The sequence below is a fragment of the Canis lupus genome, chromosome 13 (genome assembly GCF_003254725.2).
Source record: "Canis lupus dingo isolate Sandy chromosome 13, ASM325472v2, whole genome shotgun sequence".
Lineage (NCBI taxonomy): Eukaryota > Metazoa > Chordata > Mammalia > Carnivora > Canidae > Canis > Canis lupus.
The window spans coordinates 38,758,233-38,776,625 of NC_064255.1; the positions used below are offsets into that span (position 1 = coordinate 38,758,233).

An 18,393-nucleotide genomic window follows, 5' to 3' on the forward strand; every position below is an offset into this window, starting at 1 on the left:
AGCATGTGGGGGCTCCTCTGCCAAGTGTTCTTTTTCCTGCAGATTCCGGGGTGTGAAGGCACCAGAGGCTGATCCTCTCTCATCTCAGGGTCCCCCTCCCGGCCGGAGGCCCCACCTCGAGTCTGGCTGCACCTGTGACCGCAGAAGTGACCTCCTAAGGCTTCCAGCGGTCGGTCGCAGAGGACAGATTTCTGTCTTGTCCCCTTGGGACGGTGGTTCCTAGAACAGGGACAGGTGTCCTGCCACCTGCCCAACGAGGCCCCAGCATCACCTGCCAGGCCTGGGCGTGACTTGGTGCCGGGCAGTCCAGTCGCAGTCAGCGCATCCCCCAGCCACCCACTGTCCCTTCGTGTGTCTTCCCAGCAGAGGCCCGGGCCCTCGTGGGGGGCGACCAGCGGGCCCAGTGCTGCCTGCCAACCTGCAGGATCCCGGAGACCGTAATGATTGAGGCTTCGGCCACCAAGGTTCATGTTAATTTGCCCCCCCCCCCCCCCCCCCCGTGATCCCCCTAGCTCGAGTGCGTACCTGCCCCTAAGAGTAAGAGCAGCAGGAAGGGATGCTCTGCAGTGTGGAGGGAGGGGCACCTGCGCAGAAAGGGATCCTTGCAAGAGCAGAGGGTGCTGGGCGCTCGGTACCGATCCCCAAATCTGGAAGTGGGTTTTCTCCTCGACGGTGGGAAGGACAGTGCTGGGCACTTGTGCAAACCCATTCAATCCAGCAGTGTCCTGAGGGTGTATAAGCAGCCGGCATGCAAACAAGTCCTGAAGACAGCGGGAGGTACGTAGTAGTCAATTGATGACGCCAAAGAGGTATTTTTTTCTAATTTGTTTTTAGTAATCTCTACACCCAACGTGGGGCTCCAGCTCACAACCCCAAGATCAGGAATCCCAGGTCCTACCACTAAGATGGCCAGGTGCCCCTGTGCCCCCAGAGTCTAAAACTACGTGAACCAACAGCCTGGAGATAGGGACAAACACGGGGTTAAATATCAACACATGGCCGTGGGTGTTTAAACATCAAGATAGTGGCCCCCAATGTCTGCGTTAGGAATTCAGGGAGGGAGAGCCCATGTTAGTGGGAGCAAGTGAGAAGGGAATCTGTCGAGTTTCACGGTGTAAGAGAAAGAATGATGGTCTAGGAGTGGAATCCAAGATTCGGGTCATTTTTCTGGTCCCCAATTTCCTGAATGGTCAAACTAGATTAAAAAAAAAACAATGTGGGGTGCCTGGCTGGCTCAGTTTGATCTTGGGGTAAAGTTTAAACGTCATGTTTAAGAGATTACTTTTTTAAAAATGATGAAATCTTAAAAATATATACCACACCTTAAATTTCAGAAGCATAAGTGATCTCATTTGATCCTAACACAGATGTGCTCATAACGCATGTAAAAGGGGATCCCTGGGGGGCTCAGCGGTTCAGCACCTGCCTTCGGCCTTCGGCCCAAGGCGCGATCCCAGGATCTGGGATCGAGTCCCGCGTCGGGCTCCCGGCATGGAGCCTGCTTCTCCCTCCTCCTGTGTCTCTGCCTCTCTCTCTGTATCTCTCATGAATAAATAAATAAATAAATCTTAAAAAAAATAATGCACGTAAAACACTATAAACATATAAGATACTATTCTTTAGTAAGATATTATAATATAATAAGAAATACAGATTTGGTCTTCATCCTGGTCCTGGCACAAAGCCTCTAAAACTCCTGTAATTTCCCAAATGGTGGGGGAGAGAGGAGTGTCTTTTGTTTTTCACAATAAACCCCTATCAACTACACCTGAATTTCTTCTGAGGCGACTCCAGAGACAGAGAAGCAATGGCTATTCATAAATGGTGAAAGCGAGGGGATCCCTGCTTTCAGGGATGGCTCAGCGGTTTAGCGCCTGCCTTTGGCCCAGGGCGTGACCCCGGGGTCCTGGGATCAAGTCCTGCGGTGGGCTCCCCACAGGGAGCCTGCTTCTCCCTCTGCCTAGGTGTCGGTGTCTCTCATGAACAAATAAAATCTTTTTTAAAAAATATTTTATTTGTTCATGAGAGAGAGAGAGGCAGAGACCCAGAGACAATGGCCAGGGTTGTAGACTTGAGACGTCTTAGAGAACAGATAAACCCACATGAGTGAGTAAACAGCCCTTTAATAAATCACAGTAAGGGAGGCATGACGAGAACTCCGTGAAGGTAACTGTGGTATGATTCACGTCTGGTATACGGTGAGCTACAGGTCATCACATATTCATATGAAAAGAGCCATAAATGAGAGCAAATTTTAAGTGATCTGCTTAGGCACTTTCTTAGTATCACTATGAAAACCTCAGGAGCTGGTGGCCGTGCCGAATGTCTTCCGTGGCTCCCCAGCAGGCCCAGAATTTTCCAGCCTCCATCCCTAGCGTTCCAGCCTCAAGCAAGTTAGAACTTTTTCTTAGCAGCACTGTGTCTGCTTCCTCTTAAGACATCTTAGTCTGTGCCTTGTGTTCACATGCCTTTCTTTTAGCGTACATTAATTTGCAATTATGCATGCAAAATATCTTTTTGAAACCACGAGGAAAGCAGTATATCGGGTGTTAAAAAAACAAAAAAGAGAGGAGAGACAGAACTAGTCTCTGCCCTCAAATAGCCTTAGGCTACAATCATAATCCATGAAGACAGAGTACTGTGGGGTCCTAGAAAACGGAGCAATGGGAGAAGGCTCCACAAGTGGAGATGTGTTAACGGGTGTCTGTGTTACGCCCAATTATTTAAAATATGCGAATTTATCTAAACATATGTATTCCTTTCAGAGCTTAAAACAGTCATTGATTCCAGGGCTGGAATAGACCTTGAGAGCTTATCTGAGTGCAAACCTCACTCTGCGTGTTTTATCCACAAGGCCAGCAGGACCCCCAGAAAGACAGGCTTGCTCAGGCGGTCCTTTGTTAAATCTGAAGAGTGGTCATGAGAGTGCTTGACGTCCTTGGTGGTTTCCTGTGCACCGGTCACCTCCATCAGGTCGTCTTTACCGTGCAGGGAAGTGCTTCGTAGGACCAGATCTGGTCACTGCTGTGCAATTCCAGTCACATGGAGAGCCCGGAGGTGTAGGACCTGGCAGTTTCAAACCAGATTTCCTCTACAGCTCTCTGGCCCAGGTCAAACAACTGCTGCAAGTGCTTCCACCCAGTTTTTGCAGTAATCATGAGATACTCTTCATTCTCTGGGTGTAGCTGGCAAGAGTACGCCGCCATGACCAGGGACTGGCAAAAGCGACTGCACACGAGTAGAAACAAAGCTCCCCTCTCCACAGGCGTCAGCGGGATGACACTCTCAAACCCCGCCAGGACGTGACCTCCCACGTGCATGGGACTCTTGCTCTCAATCATCATGTACATGATGGTAATGGCCGCTTCAAACACGTAGTAGCCGTAGCTCATGTCATCGAAGTCTAAAATCCCAGACACTTGATATGCAGCATCTCCACAGGCTGACTTACTGGACTCCACTAGGATGTTATGGTCATTAAGATCCCCATGATTGAGACCTAAAAGAAGAAAAACCAAGCCATGTGAAAGCATTGAATTCCCCACTTCATTGTCTTCCCATTTCCTGTTTCTTGGGCACAGCCACTCCGATGTGATGAGCAGTCCGAGGTAGAGCCAAACCCTATTTGTCCTGCAATAAAATAATTTTCTCCGAAAGGGAAAAAAGAAGTTAATTCCAGTGGTTGTATTTGCTTTTGTTTCTAATCGGTACAAGGCCATTCAACGGAGGTTGTAGTTGTTGCAAACACCTGGTTCTGACTGCTAACAGAGTGAAGGGCGAGGCAGAACTGCCCTGATCCAGAAATGTTTAAAAAGAATATACATATGTTCATATTGTTATAAGAAACAAAGAGTCCTAAGGGGCACCCGGCTGGCTCAGTCAGTGAAGCATGCGACTCTTGATCTTGGGGTTGTGAGTTCGAGCCCTGTGCTGGATGTAGAGATTACATAAAATAAAATAAAAATTTAAAAATAAAATTAAAAAAAAGAGCCAAGAGTCCTAGAATGAGCCAGATATGTCTTTATTTTAATCTGGGATGTCAAAAAAAATTCTGATGATAAAGTAATTCTGAATTTTTCCAGTCTCTTGATTGCTAGAATAGATGCTGGAATCTCAAGTGAGTACTACACAAAGTGGGGGTCTGTGGTCAGTGCTGCTCCATAAATGCTTACTAGTCTATATGAGATAAAAACAAATTGAGGGTTTTAGAAAATTTTACAGCAAGTTGTCATCTAAGAGTGTGATCAGTGGACACATCTCATTAACAGAGTACAGGCCAGTTTGGTGTTACCGAATTCACACAGGAAGTTGTGAACTGGTCATGAACAGTAGGCTCACGCAGCAGACTGTCGTGGGTTGGGGAAAAAACCATACTTGTCCTCCATCGGGTACAGTCTGAGACATTCTGATTTAAAACCCTAATTAAGGATTAGGAAGAGACAAGGGTGTCCGAGAGCATGGAGCATGTGCTTTATGATTAGTGTGTGATAGTGCAAAACACTCACCTGAGTGTAATGCCAATTTCTTCTGTGTGACTTGGGATTGCGTAAAGCGTGCTTACGTGATTTAGCACATGTAGAAACGAACATTATTGTAAACCACAGATCCTAAACTACACATTTGTGAAATTGGGATGCGTTATACGACGGATGCCGTGTCACCGTTTCCCTGGCAATGTTTTTCCTTCCTTAGAGATAAAGTAATGGTTCATCTTGTGCAATTGCTTGGGATTTTAGAATCCATGAAATACGTTACTTCGTGAATGTAATCTGTATATATGCATGCATCTTATTGGTTCTATTCACACGCCCAGTGGCCCATCAAGAAATGACAGTGTGATTTAAGGCCTGGGAAAAACATGGCAAACGTTGGATTTGAGAAAGAAAGCGAAGGCATTCGGATCAAGAGGGCCGAGTGAATTCATTCATTGATAACCCTTCTGTGTACAACATAGTAGAGATGGAAATAAAAAGCGAAAGTAAAGGTACAGACAGCCTCAAAAGCCAGATCCATATACTAAGAAACAATAGAAAAGCCAAGCAGTGAGCAAGAATGCAGCCTCGGGCCTGCCTTCCTGCGCTCCAGAGCCGCGGTGCTTCACCTCCCCCTGGGAGGACGGGTGCTGGACGTGCTGCCTGCCGCTGGGTGCTGGGTGCTGGGTGCGGGAGAGGCCTCACCACCTGAAGCGGAGCGGTGGTGGGCAGACCTTCCAAACTCGTAAAAGGATGACCAATCTACTACCAACCCACAGAGGCAGAAGGACCAAAGCAGAGTCTTGAACCTAACTGCAACCCCAGGCGGCTGTGCGATACGTTTATGTCAAGTCACTGTAGTTACCAAAGTTTTTGATTCAGTTTTGAGTTAGTTTTTTTTTTTTTTAAGAAAAAAATTTTAAAGTAATCTCTACGCCCAACATGGGGCTTGAACTGACAACCCCAAGAGTTGCAGGCTCTACCAACTGAGCCAGCCTGGAGCCCCGCAAGTTAGTTTCTTTTGGCTCTTGCTCATGGTACCTGATCATACGGTAAGTTCTCTGGACACAGGGCAATGACTCTGGAAGAATTACCGGAAGAACTATGCATCAGGTGACAGGGAGTAAAGGGTGCATTTACGGAGATGAGCACAGAGTACTACATGGAAGGGCGGGTCCCTAGAGTGTGGACCTGAAACGAATATAACACTGCATGTTAACTATACTGAAGTTAAAACAAAAAAATAATTAAAAAAATTTTTAATTAGAAAAGTACTTCTAAAGCTGGAAAACATAACGAAAGAAATTAAGAATGCAGTGGGTGGGTATAACAGATTAGACATAAAAAAATAATAAACTAGAGGTCGCATGAGAAAATTACCTAAAATGGAGCATGGGCACAGAATAAAATCTGCACACACAGATGGGAAGACCCAGAAGATTCAGTGAGAAGACCAAACATGAGCTTAACTGGAGCCCAAAAGGAGGAAAGGGAATGGGGCTAGGCAAGAATTTCCCATAACTGATGAAAGACAATTCCTCACACAGACTTGAGAAAGCATATTAAGAAAAAAAAAATCAATTAAGAAGAAGAGAACATCCTATGCGAGAACGCAAAGGGAAAAATGCAGGTGGTCTGGAGAGGAGCCGCAGACCTCAGCTGACCTCTTAGCAGGGATGGAGAAGCTAGGAGACAGTCTGAAAACCCGGAAACCCGAAGTCCTATAGGGTGTGAAAATACCCTTCAAGAATGAGGGGAAAAGTAAAAACATTTTCAGACAAAATCAGAGAGCGTTCACCATCAGAGAACTGCGTTACGGAGATTCTGAGTGATATATTTCAGGCAGGAAAAAAATGATGCTGGGCTGAAAGTCCGAGGTGCTGGAATATATGCAACCAATATACGAGTAAATCTAAACGTGGCTGTGAAACAAAAATAATAATGTCTTTTGGAGAATAAAAATACAGATTTAAAGTTTACTAAAACAACAGCTTCTAAGCCAGAACAGCGATAAATGTACTTAAAGTATCTTTAGGTCCTTGTGTTGTCTTGGGTAACATTACACTTTGATAAGTTAGGGCCACACATGAGAATCTCTAGGGTAACCACCCTCAGAGTAGAAATACAGCATATAGTTTCCAAACTTCTGGACCGAAAAAAAAATACTATAATGGAAAAAGTTACCTCAAAAACAAGGCAAAAGAAGAGGGGAAAACAAAAGAAAGAATTGGAACAGACAGAAAGAAATGAAGAGTACAAAATAAGATGGTGTAGCTATATAGCATCAGATGGAGTAGATATTTAAGGCAAAAAATTTAGAAGAAATACAGAGCAATACTGTATCAACAGAGCTTCAGTGTGCTAGTAAGGTAACCCATCTAATGTTACGTGCACATTGCCTGAAAGTATACAAAGCCCAATTTGACACAAATACATGTATAGACAATCCACAATCATAGTGAGAGATTTAAAATACACTTTCCTCGATAATTGTTAGAATAAGCAGGCAAGGGATCCCTGGGTGGCGCAGCGGTTTGGCGCCTGCCTTTGGCCCAGGGCGCGATCCTGGAGACCCGGGATCGAATCCCACGTCGGGCTCCCAGTGCATGGAGCCTGCTTCTCCCTCTGCCTATGTCTCTGCCTCTCTCTCTCTCTCTCTGTGTGACTATCATAAATAAATTTAAAAAAAAAAAAAAAAAAAAGAATAAGCAGGCAAAAAAATGTCAGTGGTTTACGGAATTTAAGCAACATGATAACAAACCCCACCTACTGACCTATAAATAACTTGGCACCCAACAATCCCAGGGTAAACTTTCTTTTTCATCAAACACGGACTGCTTTTTAAATTTACCAAATGCTGAATTATCAAGTAAATCTCAACAAATTTGGAGGTACTGAAATCATATAAAGCAGCTCAGGGGACACCTGGGGGGCTCAGTGGTTGGACGTTGGCCTTCGGCTCAGGCCGTGACCCCAGGGTCCCGGGATCGAGTCCCGCCTCAGGCTCCCTGCAGGGAGCCTGCTTCTCCCTCTGCCTGTGTCTCTGCCTCTCTGTCTCTCATGAATAAACAAATAAATAAAATCTTTAAAAAAAAAAAAAGCGGCTTGGTCCGATATTGTAACCACTAACCATATGTTGCCACTTAAATTCATTAAGATTAAATAAGATTGAAAATCCGGATCCTTAGTTGCACTAGTCGCACTTTAAGTGCTCAGTAGTCGAAGAGAAGCCCATACTGGACCATTCTGCGGGGCAGCACTGATAAGACGTCTCTCCCATTACCACAGAGATCAACAATAAAAAGGCGACTAGGGCAGCCCCCCGGGGGGGGGGGGGGGGAGGCAGCAGTTTAGCGCCGCCTTCAGCCCAGGGCGAGATCCTGGAGACCCGGGATTGAGTCCCATGTTGGGCTCCTTGCCTGGAGCCTGCTTCTCCCTCTGCCTGTGTCTCTGCCTCTCTCTCTCCCTCTGTCTCTCTCTTTCTGTGTCTTTCATGGATAAATAAATATTAAAAAAAAAGACTTAAAAAGAAAAGGTGACTAAAAATGCCATCACCAACATCCACAGATCTGTATAACTAGACGAATGTTCGTGGATTAGAGTACTAAATCTTTAAGTATAACATAAATATACTATACTACCCATGTTCCAAATTTATATATCAGATTGAATCCAAATCTAACCAAAATCTCAACAAAATTCTTTAAAAATGTGACATGCTGACTCCAAAATTGATATGTAATCAAAATGTAAAGGACAAAAACCAGTCAAGACCCTCTTAGAAGAGAATAAAAAGGTGGGAGGACATATTCTATCAGCTATGAAACCGTAAAAGTCAAAAAATTAAGACAGCACGGTAATCTTTGGAGGTAATCACAAACATTCCGGTTGTGCTCCTTCCAGGAACATGCTGGGTTGCACTTCCCTGTTCCTGAAAAAGCTGCATATGGCCATGTGACTTTTTTTTGGCCCTCGACGTATGAACAGGAGTGACATCACTTCAGGGCAGAGATTTAAGAGCCAGCATACAGTGCGCACGTTCTCTTTCTCCATACGACAGCAATACTCTAGTTGGTGAAAGTTCCATCCGTGTGGATCCCAAAGTGAGAGAATGCACAGAACAGAACCCTGGCCAGTCCACGGTAGACGTGCAGCTTGAGCTAGAACTAAGTCTCTGCCACTGCAGTCCCGGGAGCTACTTGTTACCGCAGCATCACTTGGCCGAGGGGATCTGCAGCGCGGTACGGGAGCAGAGAGAGGCAAACAGAACAGGGGGATGGAATAGAGAGCCCCAGGGCATTTGATTGATAGCAGAGGTGGTTCTGCAAAGCAAAGGGAGAAAAGAGAGCCTTTTATTTATTTATTTTTTATTTATTTATGATAGTCACACAGAGAGAGAGAGAGAGAGAGAGAGAGGCAGAGACATAGGCAGAGGGAGAAGCAGGCTCCATGCACCGGGAGCCCGACGTGGGATTCGATCCCGGGTCTCCAGGATCGCGCCCTGGGCCAAAGGCAGGCGCCAAACCGCTGCGCCACCCAGGGATCCCAAGAGAGCCTTTTAATACGCATCGGGGAAAAAGTTACTGGCCACTGGAAAAATTCCCACCATACGTAAATTCCAGATGGTTTATAGACCTATAATGAAAGGCAGAAACGATAACGCTGTAGTGAGATAACACAGGAGAATGTTTTCGTGACCCCGAGGTAGGGAAAATTTCCTACACAAGCCATGAAACACGAACCATGGAACAGAAAATTGATATATTTGAAGCCAAGAAATGGAGGCTTGTTCGTCAAAATGCATCATAAAGAGAGCGAGAAGGCAAGCCACAGAATGGGGGAAAGTATCTGCAACGCACCGAACCAAAGAAGGATTTGTATCCGGAAAATACTCTGAACTTCTAAAATCAGGGCAGCCCTGGTGGCGCAGCGGTTTAGTGCCGCCTGCAGCCCGGGGCGTGATCCTGGAGACCCTGGATCGAGTCCCACGTCAGGCTCTCTGCATGGAGCCTGCTTCTCCTTCTGCCTGTGTCTCTGCCTCTCACTCTCTCTCTGCATCTCTATGAATAAATAAATAAAATCTTTAAAAAATAAAATAAAATCAATGAGAAAAAAAAATCTACTTTTGTCAGTAGAAAAAGTGACAAAGGACTCGAATGGCCCCTTTGCCTAAGTCTATGCAAGTGACATTTCCCAGATAGGGACATCGTGGTAGAGCCGCCGCGAGAGATAGCTCTGTCAGGTTGACGGGAGTTCCCGCACCCTCCGGGGCGCTAGCCTGAGGCTCCCCGCTCTCTGGGAGCTGCCTGATGTCCTCGGGTGGAGCTGCGCGCAGCGTGTCCTGGGCCCCGCGGTCCTGCCACAGGCCTCGTGCTGTCCAGGGCCAGCAGCCCAGAGAGGGCACCGGGTGGTAACGGTGTGGATCACAAGTTAAAGGCAGGGCGCACCTGAAAGGAGAGCTGGAAGCATCTGAGCCCCTGAGGACCCCGGGGCCGTGACCTCCCGGGCTGGCCGGGTCCACGTGCAGGCGGCCGACAGCACAGGGACGGAGGTGCTCGTGGGCAGGGTGCCGTGGCCTTGCAGCATGCTTACACCCCGGGGCACTGTGCACTGACCCCCGCCCCTGAGCGCCCGCACTGGGAGCTGGGCCTACCGGAGGGAATGGGTCAGGGCCAGCCCGAGCGTGGGGCCCAAGAAGAGACTCCGGAGGGACAAGGTGGCTGCAGCCAGGGAAGGAAGGCCACCCCCGGCACCTCGACCTCCCGTGTGCAGCCTCCAGAAGCGTGAGACGGACGCGTGCTGCGTGAGCCCCGCGGGCCGTGTGCAGCCGAGGAGCATGCAGCCCACACGGCCTGCTGGGTACCGGCCCTCGTGTCCTTGGACGGGCCTGCTGCCTGCCAAAGGCCGCCTACACCCGGAGAGCGCTGGGTCCCTACGGAGCACCGGGAAGCGAGGACCAACCTAAATTCTATTAACATAAGTGACCAAGAAGGTCCAGTATGTTCAAGTCAGGTGTGGTGCACATGCGCTCTGCAGTGGTTAGTATTCAGCAGTTATGGGCGTCTGCCGGGGTCCTGGGATCGAGGCCCGCATCAGGCTCCCTGCTTGGCGGGGAGTCTCCCTCCTCCTCTGCCCCTCCCCCTGCTCTCTCAAATAGATACTTAAAATCTTAAAAAAAAATAAGCTAAGTGAACTGGAACTACCATATATTAAATGGATCAATCTGGAAAACATGCACGCACATAACCTATGAGCATAAATCACAGCGATATTAGAACATGTGCAAATTCAGTAGGGAGGGAGGAGGTGACCGAGTAAAGGTCAGAGAGGACTTCGAGTGCAGCAATTGTAAGGAAAGTACAAATACTGTTCTTTAAAAAGCAGGAGGAGCAACATGGCAAAATCTTAAGGTGTGGTAAAGCTACCTTGTACTTCCACACTTTTCTGATGTTCTGACAGTTGACAATTTAATTTGTCAAGAAAAACACTCGATCGGGAGAAGACTCACATTCTCGAAAATGCTTCAGTTTGGTCAGGACTTCATCCTTGAAGAGCTGAATGACCCGGACGACAAGCTCGCGGTTTTGGCCCTGGCCCAAGATGTCCACATGTTTCTCCAGAAGAGGAACATTTCTCAGATTCCAGATAAAGTTCTCCCGATGAAGGCAACTTAACTTTGGGTGATGGAATTTCTAAATCAAAGACAAGGAATGCTTAGCCTCTGCCGGTTGGAGCGACCACATGGAGAGCCCATGGAGTCCCTGGGCACAGCCCCGTGTCACCTGGCCCCCAAGGCAGGGGCTGGCTGGTCAGCAAGAGCCGCGTTCTCCCCACGTGACCCACGCGGGCCCTCAGCCCCTCTCCGACTCAGCCTCCCCTACTCCTGCTTTGCCGCCTCCAGCCACCTGGGCCTCCCCGCGGAAGGAGCACGTGCCAGCACGCCCCCACCTCTCTGTCCCTGCACCTGCTGCTCACGGCCCCTGCACCTGCCACTGCTCCCCCCACCTCATGGCCCCTCCACCTGCCGCCCTCCCCGATCTCACAGCCCCTGCACTTGCAGGCCCTCCAATCTCACGGCCCCTGCACCTGCCACTCCTCTGCCCCCACCTCTCCAACCCTGCACCTGCTGCTCCCCCACCCACCCACCTCACAGCCCCTGCACCCGCCACTGCCCCCCCCACCTCATGCCCTCTGCACCTCCCGCTCCCCCAACCTCACGGCCCCTGCACCTGCTGCTCCCCTGCTGCCTCCCCACCTCACCGCCTCTGCACCTGCCGCCCCCCCATCTCACGGCCCCTGCACCTGCTGCTCCCCGTCCTGGGATGCTCCTGCCTACACCGCAGGCCAGGCCTTGGTTTCTGCCAGCTGTGCTGTGGGTGGGCTCCCGGAGGTCCAGGGGAGGCCTCCGTCCCGCACAGTACACCCCGGAGCTCACCCTCCCGTCTACCACTAGCAGCAAGGTCGGCGAGGCCGGGGTGTGTCCGCTCTCCGTGCACTACCGTATCCCCGCGCCCCCGCCAGTGCCCGGTACACAAAACACGCTGCTCAAGCAATATTTGCTGAATAAATGAGAGTTCTGGGAAAAGCCTAGAACATCGAGGTCCTGGAGACTTTGACCGCTCGCAGTTTGTGGAGGCCGAAATGGCTTGAAAGGGAGACGAGGTCAGGGCAGGACGGGTGCAGACGCGGACGCGGAGGCGCTGGGTGGCCCCGGGAGGAGGCTCCAGCGCGGCAGGCACCCGGTGAGCTCAGGGGAGAAGGGCCCACTCGGTGGCAACGCAGGGACGGGCGGTGGGGCTCGTGGGCGGCCGTGTGTGCCGGATTCTGGAGCTTTGTATTTTGTTCCCTTTCCTTAAACGTGTTCCTCTCGTTGACTTTGACATCAGTGAGCAGCCCTGGAGTCTGACCCCCCCTCCCCCCCACGGCCTTGCTCCGAGGACCTCGGCAGGGGGCTCGTGGCCCAAGCGGGGACCTGGGGGGCCTGGGCAGCAGCAGGGCGTTCCCCTCAGCGGCCCGCCGGCCCCCGCGTCCCCCTGCAGAGGCGCCTCCGGGCCGGGCCTCCACACCTGTCACGGCCCCGCGTGGCCGCTCAGGTCAAGGCTGGGGAGGGCGCGAGAGCAGCGCACACGCCGGACGCCGGCCTTCGGGGTAGGACGGGCATGAAGTGGTCACTGGGCCCTGGCGGGGCCTCTGAAGGCTTTGCCACGCGTGTCTCTTACTTCCGTTTGCAGAGAAAGTAGAATCTAACACCCGCGTCCGGCTCCCGATGGAGCCGCGGCCCCCAGGGAAGTTCTGGGCCCGTGCCCGCAGCAGGGAGCTGGGCTCGGTGCAGATTGCAGGCCCAGGCTCTGGGCACTACCGGGGCAGCTCAGGTGCCGCACACCTGCACACCTGCAAGCTCGGCTTCCCCAGCGGCCGCACACGGGGCCGCAGCAGCCCCCAGGCCCACCATGAACTAGGATGTGGGAGGAGCAGAGGCCTGTGGCCCCGGGGAGCCCGGGGAGGGCGCAGGATGGAAGGCCCGGGCCCCTGCCCTCAGCCCCGCAGCTTCCTCGCCGCTCCCGGGACAGACGTCCCCAACGAGGGGCGCAGCCCGTCACCCGCAGGAACCCGCAGGGCGCCCAGAAGTAGCAAGAGGAGCATGCGATGGTCCATGCACAGCGGGGGAGAGAAGGGATCGGGGCGGGTCATAGGCCAGGTGACGCCCGAGCCACGGGCCGCACGGTGAGCGCGGAGGGTACCGGGGCCTCGGGCAGTGGCAGGTGTGCGGACGCCGGAGACAGGGCGGCCCATTGGGGTGGGGATGGGGACGGGCGGGGTAAGGGCCGGTGGGCAGCCAGGAGCACCGGCAGGTTCCGCGGTTGTCTGTGGACCCCATGGGGAGCGGACGCGGGGCGCGGGGGTGCGGTGGACACGGGACAGTCGAGGCAGGCCGTCGGCAGCCACCCAGGGGCCCGGGAACCCCAGGACCGCACAGACACCGGGTCAGCTGCGACAGGTGTGGCGGCAGCCCCTCTGTCCTGACGTCCGCGCACGGGCCCGAGCCCCTGCCCGACACCCCGCGGGAGGGCCTGGTCTGAGCCCGGGTTTACCGGTCACGGGGGATGGATGCACCCCAAGCACAGCCACGCCCTAGTACAGGAGCCAAGACCCCGTCCTACCTCCAGCGTCTCATCCAGGTTGGCAGCCAGCCTTCCGATCTCGTACAGGAGCGGGGGGCCGACGGGGACCTCAGCCACTGGGATCCCCGGGAGGTAGGTCAGCAGCCTCACCACATAGCTGGTGACACGGGAGCCGCCATCTGGGTGGTGCAAGGACATGCTGTCAACCGCGGTCGGGACGGCGACAGGCCGCTCGGCCTTAGTCCTTGTGCCCGCCGAGCGCAGCGGGGGCCGCAGACCGGGGGCGCCCCCGCAGGAAGGTGGCAGGGCTGAGCAGGGCAGGGGCTGGCCACACGCACAGGCACACCCAGTGCCCGCACACCTGCACACCTGCACGCCCGACACCCACGGCTCGCATGCCTACCGCCTGCCCTGGGAGGGGGCATGACCGCCCCCCGTAGGCTCAGCCTCAAGGACTGTGAGGTGAGGGCCGCGGGCCTGGAGGCTCCCCCGGGGCCCGGGGAGGCGCCCACACAGCATCCTCAGGACCCTCAGCCACTGGCGGGGAGCGCGGACCCCGGGACAGCGAGGCCTCGAGCTGCTCCAGGACGCCCCCGCATTGCTCCCCGGCCCGCCGAGTTCATCTCGGAGTCTCAGCACTTACGTGAAAGGCCCACGTCGCGCAGACGAGGACTCGCAGCGGTGAGGACATCAGGTGCTGTGCCCCACGTCCCCCGCGCAGGAAGGACAGAGCCCCGTCCGACCCCCTGCTTCCTGACTCTGGCTTTCTTCTACCCTGCGGCCCCAAATACACAGCCGGCCCCGCGAAAGAAAGGACTTAATTTTATATTTGAAAACGAGTTTCCCTAAGCCCATGTGCTTTTAGTGATTATTCAAGTCCTTTTTTTTTTTTTTTGACATTGATTTACTAGAGAGAGGAAGCGACAGACCCCAGAAGCCGGAGGGGCAGAGGGGGAGGCGCAGACGCCCTACCGGGCGTGCACCCACTCGCAGCTCCATCTCAGGACCCGGGACCCGGCCTGGGCCCCAGGCGACGCCCCAAGGCCGTCCTCGGGGAAGCGACACGAGATCGGGCTCCAGGCACTTGGGGATGGGAGCCCGCTGTCCGGGTTGGTGGTCTGGCTGCCCCCGCCAGAGGAGCAGGGCCTAGGTCGCACCTGCGGTTCCCTACCTGTTCCAGGTGCTTTTCTCGGGGGACCCCGAATGCAGCGGGGAGCGAGGCTGGCGGTGCAAGGCGGGGGGGTGTCTTACCTGCGGACACGAGGGAGGTGAGGCCGCCCCCCTTCGAGCGGCACACGGAGGCCGTGGGGAGGCCCGCGGCTCTCAGGAACAGCAGGGCGTGCGTCTGCACCTGCAGCAGCTCCGGCGTCCGGCTGGCCTCCGCGTTGCTGATCTTGAGGACATACTCGCAGGGGCCGCCCGGGCCGCCCTCAGCTCCCGCCACGCGCACGTGGAAGTTCTGGTCGTCATAGCTAGGGAGCGGCCGGATCTGGGAAACCTTGAGGCCAAACACCGACTCCACGAGCGCGGAGGCTTGCGGGTCGCTGAAGGCGGGCTTGGCAAGGGCCCGGGCTGGCTGAGCGTCCCCGCGCGACATGCTGTCTCTGCGGAACAGACCCGAAGGGGCGCGGATGTCACCGTTTCCCCTAGGTGCGCTTGCTTAAGACCAACAATGTTGCTCCACACGGATCCCTTGCTTCTTACTGATTTTCACTCATAAAGTTGAACAAGTTGAATCAGCAAAGGAGATAAAGAAGTGGGGGTCTGGGCAGGTGAGCCCCTCATAGCAGGAGCCATCTCTACGCTCGCCTCGAGGCCGAAGGGCTGATTCCAGGGGCCTCGCACAGACGACGCGATCCAGCACTGGGCACCGCCTCGCCCACGCCCCCCCCCCCCCCCCCCCCCGACGCGTCACAGGAGACGGGAAGCGCTCGCCCGCAGGGACACACCAAGTTACAGGAAGGACGCGGCTCTCGAGGCTCCGAACGGGAGGTCACGACCCTCGGACCGCGAGACCCTCGGTTTGGGGCTAAAATAGAAATTCAGACGCGGTGGCCGTCCTCCCCCAGCCACGAGTCCTGCTGAAAACCTCACCAGCCAGCTCATGGGGCACGCTTCCAGGGTAAAAGTGTGGCTGGCGCGCAGACTGCAGGTTGCACTTAGGGCACGACGCGGACAGCTGCTCAAGGGACGCAGCGGGACACAGAATCTCAACGACGGTCAGCTCCTCCGTGAGCAGGGCCGCCACTGCTTCGGGCAGGGAGGTGGCAGGATGGAACTTCCCGGAGGAAAACGTCTGTGACTTGACTACGCTTTGCTCACACGGATGTATACATGGGTCAGAACTTAAAACCTGGGACACCTGGGTGGCTTGGCCCTTTGGGCACCTGCCTTGGGCTCAGGCCATGATCTCAGGGTCCTGGGCTCCTGCTCAGCAAGGAGGTCCGCTTCTCCCTCTCCTGCTCCCCCTGCTGCTGCTCTCTCTCGCTCTCTGTCACATAAATACATAAAATCTTAAAAAAAAACAAAAACAAAGAAACCTTAAAACTTAAGCCTAGGATCTGTGAATCTCACTGCACGTAAATTTTACCTTAAAAAAAAAAGTCCGCTGTGAGACACTGGCAAGGACAAGGGGTTGCGGGTGGGGTCTTAGGGCCGTCTCGGAGCTCCCCTAATCACCTGTGCCCGTTAATGCCTCATCACCTCGTATCTATGAAAGCCAAAGCTCGCCTCCCTCCAGTAAGGAGAGGGGGATACAGTTCAGGGGGGCGCACTGGGGCTCCCCCAAAGGACGCCCTTCCTGCCCCAGCCCCAAGACCGTGGCCTGGGGCCTCCAGACCGGAGAAGAAACTCAGACTAAAGTGCCCCTCCCCTCCCCCACTTGCCCCCCAGCCTGCCTGCAGCCCCCCCCCCCACCCCGTGGCTCTGGCACCTGTGGCAGGTGCTGCCTTCCTGCCACTCACGTCTCACATTCACTTGCCGTGCAGAGTATTTGCTTTCCAGTTTTGTTCACTAAGGACATGACAAAGCTGAATGGTGTCACCCCTGCACCTGACACTTCTGGGAACCAGAGTATCCTATCACACTGTACTCGGCCTTAAGACTTAGCACAAAAATTTAACATTCCTTCTGGAGATTTACAAGCTGATCTGAGGCCAGGATTCAGAATACTTTAAATTCAAAATACTTGAGAGCTTTAAATCCAAGATGAAGTGCACTTGCAGTTTTTCAAATCCTAACGTGTTAAGGATGTCAGGATAATTGTGAGTCTGGTATCAGTTATAAATCCTTAAAGAAAAACAAAAATAAAAATAAAAAAAATTAAAAATTAAAAAATAAAAATAAAAATAAAAAAAAGATAAAAAAAATAAAAATCCTTAAAGACAGAGGGAACCTTAGGCCAGTGTGAAGCCAGTCTCCCTTCCAGGCTAGACAACGCTCCCAGGCCCTCCTTGAACGGGGCTTGCGGAGCCTCGGAAGAAGTGGCAGGTCGAGCCATCAAGACAGGCTCGTACGATAAAAACTAGTGGTGCTGGTTAAGCGGATTTTGCTGCAATAAGGAAAAAAAAATCAGAATGCCAAAAAGTAGCTGCGCTGGCAGAACCGAAGCGCCTTTCGGTCCCGGCTCCCTTACGTGGTGGGAACCCGGGTGGCCTGCGCTCGGACTAGATCAGCTCCAAAACTTTCTGGGCTTCCACAGTTCCTCTTTCTGAGCTTAAAATTGCCTTTTTTCTTTGACTACAAGGCCTCAAATCATGAAACAATGGCACAGATCAAGTCAGCTCCTGAAGGTAAATAAATAAAAGAAAGATACGTTTGTCTGTGAGGTTCCCATCAGCCAAACGCCTGGGAGGAGGATTCAAATCCTGCCGTAGCTGGTCTACACTTGCAGCCAACAGCGCCTTCCTGAGCTGCTCCGAGACCCCCAGGGAGCAGTGGGTTCTGCCCACAGCCGGGCCTGAATCCCACAACCTTTGTCCCAACCCCGGGTGGCCTGGACCTTACACTGCGCTCCGCTCCGTGCCAGGTGTCCCGGGCGGACTCCGGGCAACCCGTGGCTTCCCCTCCCTGCCAGATGTTCCAGGGGCTGGGCGGCCTCCACCTCGGGGCGTCCTGCTCACGGCCCCCTGCCCTGGGCCATGCCCTGGGCCCCACAGGGTGCGGCGGGGGGCTCAGGGTCCTCCCGCTGGGGCAAGGGGCTGGTGGGGTGCACAGGGCTGTGGAGGGGCTGGAGACCCAGGAGGCAGGAAAAGGAGGAGAGTGCAGCAGCCCGGGACCCTTCCCTCCCCGCTGGGGTCCCCAAGGAGAGTGGGAGGCAGGGTGCAGGGGGGGGTTGCAGCCCGGGACTCCTCCCCCTCCAAGGTCCCCAGGGAGAGTGGGAGGCGGGGTGCACGGGGGGGCTGCAGCCCGGGACCCCTCCCCACCCACGGCCCCCCCCGGGGTCCCCGGGGAGAGTGGGAGGCGGGGTGCACGGGGGCGGAGGCTGCAGCCCGGGACCCTTCCCTCCCCCCCGGGGTCCCCAGGGAGTGGGAGGCGGGTGCACGGGGCGGGGTGGCTGCAGCCCGGGACCCCTCCCCCTCCAGGGTCCCCGGGGAGAGTGGGAGGCGGGGTGCAGGGGGCCTGCAGCCCGGGACCCCTCCCCCCCGGGCACCCCCAGCGCTGTCGCGCACCCCGCTCCCCGCCCGCTCACCCGCAGGGAGTCGCGCCCTCCGAGGACACGGCTGTCAGCCGCCCGCGATCCTGCCGCGGCCCCCCGCAGCCCGACCCCGCGAGCCCCGACTCCTGATTGGCCGCTCGCG

The 18,393-nt window shown here is 54.1% G+C and overlaps 1 protein-coding gene and 1 long non-coding RNA gene across 7 annotated transcripts; one reads left to right on the forward strand and one right to left on the reverse strand.

The window, feature by feature from the left end:
- Window positions 1–470: 470 nt before the first annotated feature.
- LOC112662228 (uncharacterized) lies at window positions 471–3,673 on the forward strand. Its single transcript, XR_003138270.3, has 2 exons — window positions 471–777; window positions 2,766–3,673. It is a non-coding gene; the product is annotated as an uncharacterized LOC112662228 (long non-coding RNA).
- Window positions 2,104–18,393, reverse strand: HYKK (hydroxylysine kinase). 6 transcript variants are annotated; one of them, XM_049092853.1, is made up of 6 exons: window positions 18,285–18,377; window positions 15,544–16,085; window positions 14,846–15,198; window positions 13,634–13,773; window positions 10,981–11,164; window positions 2,104–3,499 (listed from the first exon to the last, which is right to left on the reverse strand). In XM_049092853.1, the coding sequence occupies exons 3-6, from the start codon at window positions 15,189–15,191 to the stop codon at window positions 3,039–3,041; spliced, it is 1,131 nt and encodes a 376-aa protein (XP_048948810.1). In that variant the 5' UTR covers window positions 15,192–15,198; window positions 15,544–16,085; window positions 18,285–18,377; the 3' UTR covers window positions 2,104–3,038. The 6 variants fall into 6 exon arrangements, with proteins under 6 accessions (XP_048948810.1, XP_025306564.3, XP_025306569.3 ...); XM_025450779.3 differs by lacking the exon at window positions 15,544–16,085 and having other exon boundaries at window positions 18,285–18,393; XM_025450784.3 differs by lacking the exon at window positions 15,544–16,085 and having other exon boundaries at window positions 2,104–8,794; window positions 18,285–18,393.